Source organism: Rhineura floridana, chromosome 2 (assembly GCF_030035675.1).
Source record: "Rhineura floridana isolate rRhiFlo1 chromosome 2, rRhiFlo1.hap2, whole genome shotgun sequence".
NCBI classification, from domain to species: Eukaryota; Metazoa; Chordata; class Lepidosauria; order Squamata; family Rhineuridae; genus Rhineura; species Rhineura floridana.
The window spans coordinates 43,132,524-43,145,260 of NC_084481.1; the positions used below are offsets into that span (position 1 = coordinate 43,132,524).

General features: G+C 39.4%; 1 protein-coding gene across 4 annotated transcripts in view; it reads right to left on the minus strand.

The window, feature by feature from the left end:
* Window positions 1–12,737, minus strand: part of CDCA7 (cell division cycle associated 7) — a 17,197-nt gene continuing 4,460 nt past the window's right edge. For all 4 annotated transcript variants that reach the window (XM_061608468.1, XM_061608467.1, XM_061608469.1 and 1 more), the window contains 9 exons: window positions 11,167–11,289; window positions 10,638–10,748; window positions 7,180–7,431; window positions 5,836–5,913; window positions 4,327–4,509; window positions 3,634–3,768; window positions 2,871–3,020; window positions 2,513–2,649; window positions 1–1,811 (listed from right to left, as the gene is read on the minus strand). In XM_061608468.1, coding sequence (XP_061464452.1) covers window positions 1,781–1,811; window positions 2,513–2,649; window positions 2,871–3,020; window positions 3,634–3,768; window positions 4,327–4,509; window positions 5,836–5,913; window positions 7,180–7,431; window positions 10,638–10,748; window positions 11,167–11,289 — 1,200 coding nt within the window. In that variant the 3' untranslated portion in view covers window positions 1–1,780. The remainder of the gene's footprint in view (window positions 1,812–2,512; window positions 2,650–2,870; window positions 3,021–3,633; window positions 3,769–4,326; window positions 4,510–5,835; window positions 5,914–7,179; window positions 7,432–10,637; window positions 10,749–11,166; window positions 11,290–12,737) is intronic.

Sequence of the window (12,737 nt, forward strand, 5' to 3'; positions counted from 1 at the left end):
TTTTTTTCAGGTGAAGTTTTTATTATCAAAACTACACTTTGTACATAAGAGCTCCATAGATCACCAGATCCATTTACACTATTTATGAAACTACTTAAGGAGAATACAAGAGTGTTACAGTCCTTTGCTACGCTTAAGAAAAGCCAGCATATACATACATAAGAGTGCTGTACCTTGAACATTTTTCACATTAGAGGCAAAGCAAAATAGTTAAGATTTCATTTGTTTTCAAGCGCACAATTAGAAAGCAACCCTGCCCCCATCCTGTCCATAGGAGAAATAGAATTTCTAGCTGCCATTTGTACTTTACAATATCAAATATGTTGAACTGCACACTGTGTACTTTAGAGCAGCAACAACAGATTTGTACAAAAGAATCTGTCCTAGCAGAAATATGTCTTTTCATGTTCACAGTAATCCAAGATTTAGGAATTCAAATTCCCCTCTTGTACAAAAGTCAGTATTAGCATAAATTTTGTATCATATTACACCCTCTTATCCATGAAGCATAGCAGTTTAATTTTTAGCCAAACACAATATGTCAGTCAGTAGTTTGAAGCAAATTGGATGACTGAAAGTATCAGACCCCACCTATGATTGATATTTGAAGTGGAAGCCACATGATTTAAATGTCCTTTGAAACACTACTGCACAACTCTCTCTGTTTAGATCAGTCTACACTCATAAACTGTTTTGTTTTTTGCCTAACTGTTCTCATAAACATGACCCCTGCATGATCTACATACAGTGAGCCTGACAGCAAGCTGCTGGTTTGTGTATGCTCCTTACCACCCATCCAGAATGAAATGTGATGCAATACTCACTTTTGCAGAGGACTTTGATGCTTAGCCATTGTGCAAATCAGCTCCCAAACCTTTAGGCATACATTGCTTATTTTGCATATTCTACCAAGCCCCCAGCAACACTGTTGCTTTAAGAATTTTAAGACACTTCAGGAACTCTTCTGAACTTTATTACCAGCTGTCTGTCTTCCTTTTTAAAAAATCTACCATTCTAAGCATTTTGCGAAATTTTGTAAAATCCTATTCATACATCTAAATGCTTTCTTGAACATGAATGATAAACTATACTATTGTTAAACCTCACCTTTATCACAGTTTCTTTGAAGAAACCAGGTATCTACAATTACCTTCTTCTGCAACATCAGTTAAGACAAACACTAGTTCCCATCAGAGCTACAGATTCCAGGATATTTGTTTGGTTTGTTGTTAAGCTGTAAGAGGTGGTATTAGCACTAGAATTCCCAAAAGGAAGTCTATCTTCTCCTTTCCAGAAAAGGGGAAAAACTAATTGATTGGAGCTGTTGCCATCACACATCAGTTCAAAGACTGCAAGATACAAACACCATGTAAACCCTCTAAGTTGCACGGATATTCTCTATGCCAACTACCTCCCAGGATGTGAGGTCGTGGCATGGCGATATTCAAGAGAGCCACATGGTAAAGCCTTTCTGTAAGTTACAGCCCTTGCATGAAGCCATGAAGGTACAAATGTATTGAATAAGCATATCCATACGGCTGGCATAATACATGTAATAACTAATAGCATCCAGCATGAAAGGAGGAAAATGGCTACCTAATGGAATTAGAAATTCACACCCCGTTAACATGGAACTTTAGTCAAATGACACAATGAGTTTTGTTATAACACTTAACAAAAAAATAATGCTAAGAATACTAGAAAAAAAGCCCTGAACTTCAAATCAGACAATTAACCTTAAGATGGGTATGGCCGATGACCACAGAACAGTGCTTGACCTTCATTCTTGCATTTCAAGTTCTTGTTTCAGACTGTAAAATGTAATTTTTTAAAAGAGTACAGAATTATTATTCAGAAACAAAAACCAAGACCACCAATAATCTATTCTAACACAGTTAAACCATGAAAAGCCAATCCTTCCAGCACCCATTTTCATAGCTCTTTCATCTGGAGATGGCTGGGCTGACCAACCCAAAACATGCACGCTAGTTATTAATTCATTTTCCCCCTCTGAACAGATTCCTGTCATTTCCATCATGAAAAGAAAACCAGACTAGACTGAATTTTACAGCCATCATGACATCTGTATACTCAAGCATACAGTCCTTAAAATAGTTCTCTAAGACTCTTCACTAGGTGCCCTTATGAAATGAAGTGTGACAAGTCATCAAAATGGTTTTTCAATGGCAGTGCCAAGATATGGAATGCCTTCCTCAGAGAAGTGTACCTGGCACCTCTTTTATGGTTATTCCGGCGCCAACTGAAAATCTTTTTACTTTTCCAACTTAAAACCTTTCAGTGCTTTTTAGATACTGACTTACTGATGTTATTCTCTGCTGTGGTTTTACACAGGGTTTATTTTCTTTCAGATTCATGCTTATGTTTTATTTTTATACTAATGGGTTTAATTTTTATTTGTAAACTGTCCAGAAAACCTTCATTGGTGGATAAATAAAATAAAATTCCTACAAGACAGAAGTGGATGGGTAGGAGAGAGAAACCCAGAAGTTACCTTTTCAAGTAAGCATGAACGTTGTCATATCCATGGTACTTGGCTAAGTAAACCAGCACACCTGTAGCACATCTTCCTTCCCGCTGCCTGCAGAAGCTACAGTTACAAATCCCACGACAAGGTGGGCAGTGCCAGTCCTAAAGAGAGAGCGTGTGAGAAAGAGGAGGAAAAGGAATACATTTATAGTAATTCTGGAATGACTCACTCCTTTGTTGATACTAGGGTTGTGTCTAGATTATAAATTTCACTGAAAGCATTCATCCGTTAAAACTAAAATGGGATCATGAATCAACATGTGCTTTTCTTTATGAACTTTAGTACACAGGCAAAATGAGTTATCAAAATGAAATTATCTTACCGGATCCAACAAGGCAGTCCTGACTTCTTCTCCATAGCGATTGCGAAGACAAGGCCCACAGAACTGGCCACGTACTCCTATACATTCTGGGTTACGACAGTTTGTCTTAGTGTCTATAGTTTTTTGGCGACACTGATGACAAGTGGAACCCTACCAAAAACAGCAATAAGGGCAAATGAAAATCAGATCTGTGGTTGCTTTTGGAAAACCAAGTCCTGCCCTTACCCACCCCATCTAATGTCTTATACGATCTCAGGTGTATGGCTTGGCTGAAACAGCTCAGTGGGCCAAATTTACTCCCTCCCTCAGGACAGACATTTCCCAACACTTGTCTCAAATAAAGCAATGAAAGCAGAATGAGATACTTCTTGCTCCACTTACTACAGCTCTGGCCTGCTCTATTAACCTTTCTGAAGTGCAAAGGGTGAGCGGTGGTATGCTGCTCTTCCCTAATTCTCCCACAGAACCTGTGGCCCTCCAGATATTGTTGCACTACAACTCCCATCATCCCTAACCATTGCTGTGCTGGCTGGGGCTGATGGGTGTTGGAACCCAACAGTACTTGGAGGGCCACTGGTTCCCCAATCTTTAATGAGCTTCTCAGTTTTGGAATATGGGGCAGCTTCTAACTGTAGGACAAGGGATAATGGCTGTCTTAACTCTTCAATGCAAGTTAAGTGCTGGAGCTAAGTTCAGTTATTTGGGCAAGGCAAGCGGATATGCTAGTGCAGAACGGCACCATGCAGGACGTTAACTTTCTTACTGTCACACGGTTGTACACTTTGTCTCTGGCAGTCTCACAGATACCATTCAACTCTTCCTCAGTTATTTCTTCCACTGAACAGATTACATGGGGAAGAGTCACAGCACGTTTTCTTTTGGGAGTGTCTATTTCATCCTGTAAGAAAGCAAAAATGCATCTAATTAAATATATCTGAAGTTAAGCCATTAAAAAAAAACCTTGCTAGTATCACATATGCAGTGATGCTACTGAGTTTCCTAAACAAATATCCTTGAATGTCCTGCCTGTGTTTGCACAGAGAAGGGGAACTGGACATATGCATCTTCTCTGCAGCATGCGACTGCCCACATGAATGGCAATCAGCTGTCAAGAGAGGGAAGCACATCTAACCAGCAATGTGCGTGGTTTCTTCACACAATCTATAGCCAAACACAAAATCCAAGGACTTTGGTTTTGCCAGAAATGCCGTCACTACTACTGTATATGAGAACTGTCCCTATCATTTCCAAATCTGGGCATGCCGCTCTCAAAATATGAAGTAAGCCCATTGTCTCCATTTGTTAGATTCACTGTGGTCCGAATTGCTAATTAGCTACTTAGTTTTCTATACGAGGAGTTGATCTTTAAAGCTGGATTTGAACCACCCAGATGAACTTTGCATTTAAGAGGTTTCTAATTAACACTCTTAATTAGAATAAAATCAACAACTCAGACCTCAGAATATTCATCAGACATTTTCCTTCTCACTAAATAGTAAGGATCCTCCTCCTTCTCTGATACAGGACTTGGAGGACCTTCAATAAGGGATCTGGATCTTGTGTGGGGCCTGGAATTTCTTTCTGGATTCCTCCTTAATGCAGTTCTCGGAAATGATTTCCTTGGCGAACGCTGTGGTTTCTGCAATGAAGGACAACAATCAAAGCACATCACACAGAAATACAATTTACATCAGTTTTCATCTCTTAGCTACAGCTCTTCATATGCTAACAGTGCAATTCTATGCATGATTTACATGTTCAATGAAGTTTATTTCCAGGTAAGTGCACATAGGACTGCAGCCTAGACCTCAATTCAGATGTCATTTATTTAAATATGTATAAACCACACTTTCATAAAAAATAAATAACAAGGTGATGCACAACATAAAAACAAACTTCTATATTATCATCAATAAAGACTGGTTGGGAAAAAAACATTCCAAAGGAATGTCTGAACAGTAGTTTTCAAGACATCTAAAAGAAAGCAAGGACAACTCTTGCCGGACTTCTATTAGCCGGGAGTTCCACAAGGCAGGGCCTGTGACACTAAAGGTTTAGTCTCTGGAAAAGGCTGACCTAATCTAAGCGGTGGAAACCACCAAAGAGAGAACCAAGAAACAGTAACATATGGACAGGTACTATAGAGGTGAGAAAACCACATTGAAACTAGAAGACTAATCTACTTCCATCACATTTTCTATCTACCTCACCATTCACACAGAGAAGGTAAGTTTTTCCACTACAAATATTAGGATGAGGGCTCACAAAAGAATATAGACCCTTAGCTTTCCAATACTCTGGCCAAATAAGCTGACTTCCTCATCAGGAGCAGCTTGCCCAGCAGAACAGCAAGGGGAGAGCTGGTTGGTGCAGAGGTGGGAGCACTGCATTGGCTCTGATTGTGAGCCACAGCGCCCAACTGCACCACCACCTCATCACTCCCAGGAGGGGTAGAGATGCTATTGCCAGGAGGCTACTGCTGTGGCTTCGCCCCACCAGGCAAACCACTCCTACTCCTCATTCCTAGATTTTTACATACAAGACTTAAAAGGTGATATCCAACTAAATCATCCTCTGAGTACACCCATTCAGATCAATGGGCTTAAGTAGCCTTTAAGTCCTCTCTGAGTATGAGTAACATTGGACATCATCGAAGTACTTTTCGCATGCAAGGAGAGTTAAGAGATCAAGATTTGAACTTTGAAGTTTAGACTCATTTTTATGTTGTATAAACTATGCAACTGAACAGGACTTTGCTTTATTTGTTTTAGATATAAAGACTTCCAGGTGCTTTCCATTGAAGTTTTAGAGAATTACAAATAAAAAAGTAATCACAGCAGGTGGCAACACGTTTTATCAGGTAGTAAAGTTGTAATGACCTGGGCTTTACTTTATTTGGCATATCAAGTTCATCTGAAATGGATTTTAACAACTGAATTATGCCAACTTAATAATTGTGACTTACCAGGGTAGGAGTTGACAGTAGACCTTTCCTAGTAAAAATTCCAGGGACATTTTTTAATTCTGCCATTAGTTTTGCAAGCTGTAAAAGGAAAAATAGAAAATAAGTGGTAAAATCTCAGGAGCTACTATAGAATGGGATGTAAATTCAGACACATTATGTATGTATTTTGAATTTTTTAAAAAAATATTTTTAAATGGCAGACACTTCCTTCACCTGTGGAGTGGCTTTTCTGAAGGGGGGCCTCAAAGATGGTGTGTTTGTGTGAGAGAAGAGAGACAGACAGACATGAGGGGAGAGGTGGAATGTCTGGTCTGTGTATGTGTGTAATCTGTAAGAGGGAGAAATGTACTTGGGCAGAGAGAAGAAAGATGTATGTGTAGCCCTTGTGTGTGTACAAGTATGAACGTATGTGTGGCCCGTGACAGGAGAGAGCAAGAGGTATGTACGTGGTGGTGAGGAAGAGATGTATGTAGATGTGCGTGGTCTATGTGAGAGATGTATTTGTGGCTCTGAATATGCATATGACACAGTTTGTGTTGTGTGTGGGATGTATGCGCGCTGTGGCCACCCTGTATGTGGGGAATGCTCATTATTAGGCAGCAACAACATGGCTGTGTGTGTGGAATCAATACTGTGTAATCTTCACAATACTGTAAGGACCAACAGATCATAGCTGACTTCCCGCACCAAGCAAGAAGTTGTCTGAGTGGGGGTGGGAAGCAGCAATGACTGTACTCTAATGCTGGGTTAAGCCATGCCCTTCACTGCAGCCATGTTGTGAATGAATCCTACAGCACTTTCTCAAAATTCAAAATATGCCTTCTGTTTCAAAAAGATTGGCAACCTCTGCACTAAAAAATAACTTTATAGAAACACAACAATTCATTAATCTTCATGAATACAGAAGCAAATGAAGAGTCAGCCCTTCTTCATTGAAGTCCTGACTTTTTGGAACAGGTTCCTGATTGAAACCAGTCTGAGACCAATCTTTAAGAGGTCTTTTAAACTAGAAAGATGGACAATGCCAAAGTATGTGATAGGATAAATCATATTTCAGAAAGATTTATGACTACTTAATTGTTAATTCCTTAACTTTTCTGAACAGCCTATGGTTGGTAACAAATTAAATTGGGTAAAAATATTCTGAATGAAATTCAGTGGTATGCAGAGTACCATATGTAAATGGAGGCATTAAAAAGTGGTGCTTCTTAATATCCCATTTACATATGGTACTCTACATGATATTAATGCAACAGAACTCTAGCTTATTTTAAACAAGAATTATGTTATAATTTGGTCAAGAAAAGTAATACAACATGTTTGAGAACATTTATTTGTACCTACCATGGCCTTGTTCTCCTTTATATTTAAAGCCCTTTTCTCTAAGAATTTCGGGCCTCTTTCTTCATCGGAGTCAGAGTCCAATTCCAGTTCAGAGGAGGGTTTTGAGTCTAAAACTATTTTGCTCTTCCCCCTCTTAGATCTTCGAAGTGGGAACTTCATAGCAACTTTAAGAGGAACGGAGCATTTTTGTGGTGTCTTACATGAAAATTTATCTTCATCACTCATATTTTCCTCAGAATCTGTCTCCAGTTTCTATTTGGAATTAAAAACATGGACTTATGTAAACTCATGGTGCAGCAGGATCCACCATCACAATTCTGGCCTCTCAGAATTATCTGAGCTTATTTAATCATCCCATTAACTAAGTGGGTTTAATCACTTGCGTAGACCAGCAGTAGGATATCTCCAGCTCACAGGCCAATTAGAGATAGAAGGGTCCCAATTTCTGATGTGAGACCATTTCCCCCAAACCACACTCACTGCCCCACACCTGATCTCACATGTGACATTGGGTGTGGACAGGTAAAGATATGGCTGCAAAAGAACACTCAGGTGTCATAAAGTGTGTTCCTGACAGTTGCTTGGCAAATTCACTGGGATCAGTTGTGTAAGGGGGGGGGGGCTTGCTGTAGGCACCAACTAGCTGATTGGAGCTTACACCAAATCCCACAGGGAAACACTTGCTTTGCACGTGTGGTTTGAAATCACAGGAAGCAGGTTTTACACCAGCCACCAATCAGCAGGCAAAGGAAAATGCTTCACCTGACATCATGATAACATCAGGTGATTGAGAGGTGGGCAGCTCCACCCACCTAAGTGGCCTGCTGAGGTGGCCAGACATCAGGATCTAGCCCACCAAATGGATTCAGTTCCACATCCCAGCCCTAGGCACCGACCACTGGAAAGGACTAACATGAAAGTAAGCTAGGCAGAAAGGATGAACACTGAAGGGTTATGTCCATGTGGTGTTCAACGGCTACTAGCACAACCTAACTTTTATTCAGGTGCTCATTTATACAGTCTTTAAACCAACCTAGTAACGTGTTTGGATGACACAGATCCAAGGGAGTTTTTGACTGTTGTGTCTTTAAAAATCAGCCAGCTATGCCACATGTCAAATCACTTTCAGTATAATTCCTTTCCTCTCCCCCAAACTGATATTCAATGAGCAACTGATCCTTGGGTTGATGAGGGGAGATATTACACCCCATTAACTTTTGAAGAAATGCCAGCTGTAGCCAACAGAGATGGGCTACAGGGAAGGGGGGTACAAAATCTAGATTTAAAAGACAAATCCGGGGGAAAAGGTTAAGCATCTATCCCAGATCATCTCTTCCCAAATATTTAATGAAGCACTATAAAGGGCTGCTAATTAGTAAGCAAACTGATGACAAGCCTTAATCACAGATCCCCCATATAAAGTCTAGTTTTGCCCTGCTAAGAAAAACTTTTTTTTTTGGACATTTGTGTAAATGAATGGGTTTACACACCACATCAGTCACCACAAGCCTTGGGCCTGCATACTCCCTCTACTCCCTTGTCCATATCCCACATAGTCAGGACGACAACTTTGGCAGGTTTTAGCTTCCCTTTGCCTTAAAATCAGCTTATCATGCCACACAGACCAGAGATTTTGGTTTAGAACAAACTCTGGTTAGGTTAACCATGGTTTGACGTTGGCTTGATTTAAAAATGACCAGAGTTTGTTTTAAGCCATGATCCCTAGTACACATGACACAACTAGCTGAGATTCAGAGAAAGAGAAAAAAAGGCACTGAAGTCCTCTTTCCAGCCATGCGGGAGAGATGGAAGCACACAATCCCAAGGCTCACAACAGCTCCTTGTTCGAGTAAGCTGGGCCTCTGTGTACAACAAGAGAAAGAAAATATTTTATTGTAAAATATTTCTAACCCACCTTATGGAGGTATTCAGTTAAAACAGTTGTGCATGTGCAAGCATTACTGCTAGCACAAGGAGACTTTCACACTTTCCTCCCCACCCCAAAACCTGTTCCAGAGGGTAGGGGGAACCCTCAGAATAGATTTAGGGGACCTGCAAAGAAATCCTTACACTGACAGAATGTTTGCCTTAGTATTATATTGAATACAACCCCTAATTCCCAGAAAGAAATCCCAGAGCAGGTTACAATAATGAAATATTAAAAGTTACATATTAAAATAACTCATATATAGGCATCATTCCCATGTCACGGTAAGCCAAATAAGATCATATGTTGGCTACAGCTCATGGTTAGCGAAAAAAGACCTTAACCCTGAACTGGGTTTGGATGATCTTGGGTTAGCTCACAGGACTAAAAAGCCTGGGCAAGAGCAAAGTACCCACAAGCTCCTCTCCAGGAGCCTGCATGGTCCCAATAATCTATCACTTGGCTTATCATTACTTGTGAACCAGGCCAATGCTTCTAACAGGTTAAGTTTCAAGATGCTGCTGTTTTCAATGTTTTGTGTTGTTTTGTCTTTGCTTTAGAGAGTGCATTCTCCCCGATATGCCCCCCACCCACAGGTTTTAACATAATCACCAAATGCCTTATTAAAGATTTCTTGCTTACAGGATCTGTTTAGTGAATGCCTGAAACTTGGCCATCTCAGCTGTTTTCTTAAGTTGCAGAAATCTCTTCCTATGGGAAACCAGTAGGCTGTCTCACTGCACACGTTTAACCAGCTTATTAAAATATTTGTTCTTTTATCAGGCCTATCATGGTCCATTTTGATAATAAAGAATTCTCAATGTGCTGTGCAACATGATATTGTTGGATGTTATGATCTGTATTCACTAGTGCAATGAGCTTCCCCCCCTCTCCTTCGCCCATGTCCCCGCAACTATTCCTGAGGGTAGGAAAAACCCCAGAACAGCGTGCTGAGGGGAAGTAAGCAGAAATGCTTGTGCTGATGGAACAATTTCCTTAGAGCTAGATTAACTATAGCCCTATTTGTTTATGATTGTCCTTTCATGGCTTAATTTTATTGTATTTCACTTTCAGCATTTTATAAACATTAAAATAAAACTTTGCATTAATTGAGAGTTTGCTTCAACAATCAATTGCCACCTCATTTCTGAAAAAAGCTGCTTGTGTGAGCTGTCTAGTAGTGAGAACTGTAATGTTGAAGCTATGAGATCATGGTTTCTCTTCTAACATGCAATTTGCCAGTTCATGGAGCAACAATATGACACAAGTGTAGTGAGACTCAAGCTACAAGTGAAAGCAGACTGCTTCTGTGTGTAATTGCTTGCTGGCTTTCGATTCCCAGACTTACTACAGATTCCTATGTCTACTCAGAAGTAAGTCCTGTTGAATTCAATGGGTTTTAGTCTCAAGTAAATGAGATTATGATTGTAGCCTTAGTCAATCATCGTACATTAGCTTGCACAGTGTTATTTTAGTATCAACATGCTCATTCAGTGTGAAGGCAGTTAGTAAGTTAAATTGTACAACTCACCAGTGCATCCTGAATATCACTTTCTGAAAAACCACAGAATGATTCATCATCCGAATCCTCATAAAAGATTTTAGCCATCTCTTCTGCAACTTCTGGCTTGAAGCTTGGTTTCTTTAAAAGATTAAGTACACTAGGTGTTTCTCTTTTCTTTCTCACTCTCTTTTTTTCAAGAGAACCTATTTTCCATAAACTGTTCAGAGAGCAAATCACATTTTACAAGTACACTACAAGAGAATAGCTTCTGTAACAAAGAAAAATGTTTCAGGGGGCTTACAAATGGTTTCAGAGCTGTTACGGCAAATCATCGGGCATGTTAGGTTAGGCGACATTTCAAAAGGATAGAATAAGTGGCTAATCTACCTCCAACAATTACTACCTAGAAGCACAAGGGAAAAAGTGAAATGAAATTACCGTACATACTGTATATTCATAACTGCTGTATAGAAATGTAAGCAAAGCATTTTAATCACATGGGGCATTTTTCAGCATCGCACATTCAATTCTGTTTATTCTCACATTTTTTATTTACCATGTTTGCAAAATTATCAGAGCCAAAACTGTCACAACTGTCATCCGAGGATGAAGAGGTTTCCATGGGGATCAGTTTTGTATTGCGGAATGCTGCGGGTTTCTTCTTTCCTGGAAGATTGCCCTACAAAATGAAGATGGCAGTTCAATTAAGTTACTATAATAAAATTAGTTCTCTAGGGTGACCTCATGATGCTTAAACTTGATTACACTATATATCAAAGAGCTGTTTTATATTAGTTTGGTATCACAAAGCCAAGACTTTCACTATATTTTAACCCACATCAAGAAGCGAAAACAGTTAAGCATTATTTGTTAGCCAGTGGGCATTTTCACCATACATATTTACATAGCAATATTTAACCTTCAAAGATTTTACCAACATGCATTGCCTTTTTTTTTTATTCAATCATCCCCAGCATATATTAATACAATGATTTCAGTTTAGATTTACATCTTAGTGTAAGAGCTATAGCATAACATAGCAGAAAATAATTATTTTCTGACACAACACTAAGTGCCTGATTTTCTTGTTAATTTTACCAACCCTGTTCACATCACTGTTTCAGCCAATGATGGCTATGCTTTCTCAGACAACCTACACTTATTTCAAACCACTTCAGCATATGCTCAGCCATTCGTGTGACAGCACTCCCACAAATTTAAATTAACCCAGATTTGGCAGTACAATGCCAAAAGCCAAATTCAGCCTGTGGTTGCACAATCACAGCTATCTTGGCATTTCTGACCACAATTACATAAATTGGCTCTTATGAGAGATTTTTATAGGACGTTAAGTCTTTCCACTGAAGACCCCACAGGTCTAACAATAGGTTAGTTAATAATCTACCAAGGAGATATATAAAGATGTGTTCCACCAACAATACCTGACTACGCATCAAAAGGCAAACATTTTTGGAAATGTGGAGAAACCCTTTCTGCCTACCTAGTTCATGACAGTACACTATCTACACCTTTCAAAATTAACTCAAATACCCTTCCACCATTTCTGGCCCATTTCATGACTAGTTTAACTATTCATAGCAAGTCATGACTAACTTGGGAGGATTTAGGTTACAATCTTAATATACACACTTACCTGACAAAAACTCCAAATGAACTCAGTGGGTCTTAATCCTGAGAAAATATGGGCCACATGTGCATCATCCATTTAAAGCACTATTATGCCACTTTAACAGTAATTGCTTCCCCCAAAGAATCCTAAGAACTGTAGTTTATAACAGAGCTACAACTTCCAGAATGGTTTAACAATCAGTCCCTCTCCCTGTGAACTGAAGCTGTAAATTGTAGATTTGTGAGGGGAATAGGGTTCTCCTAACAACTTTCAGCATCCTTAGCAAAATACAGTCCTCAGGATTCTTTAGGAGAAACCTTGACTGTTTAAAGTGGTATACTGCTTTAAATATATACTGCAGATGGGGCCATGCTTAAGCTCTGGCTGTTCAGAATAATTACAGATCCTTTAAAACAAAATAAGACTACCACTTCCATCACATATTTAGTATTCAAAGTGCATGAAGTCAAACCACTTTTTGCTAACCTTCTGCTAAC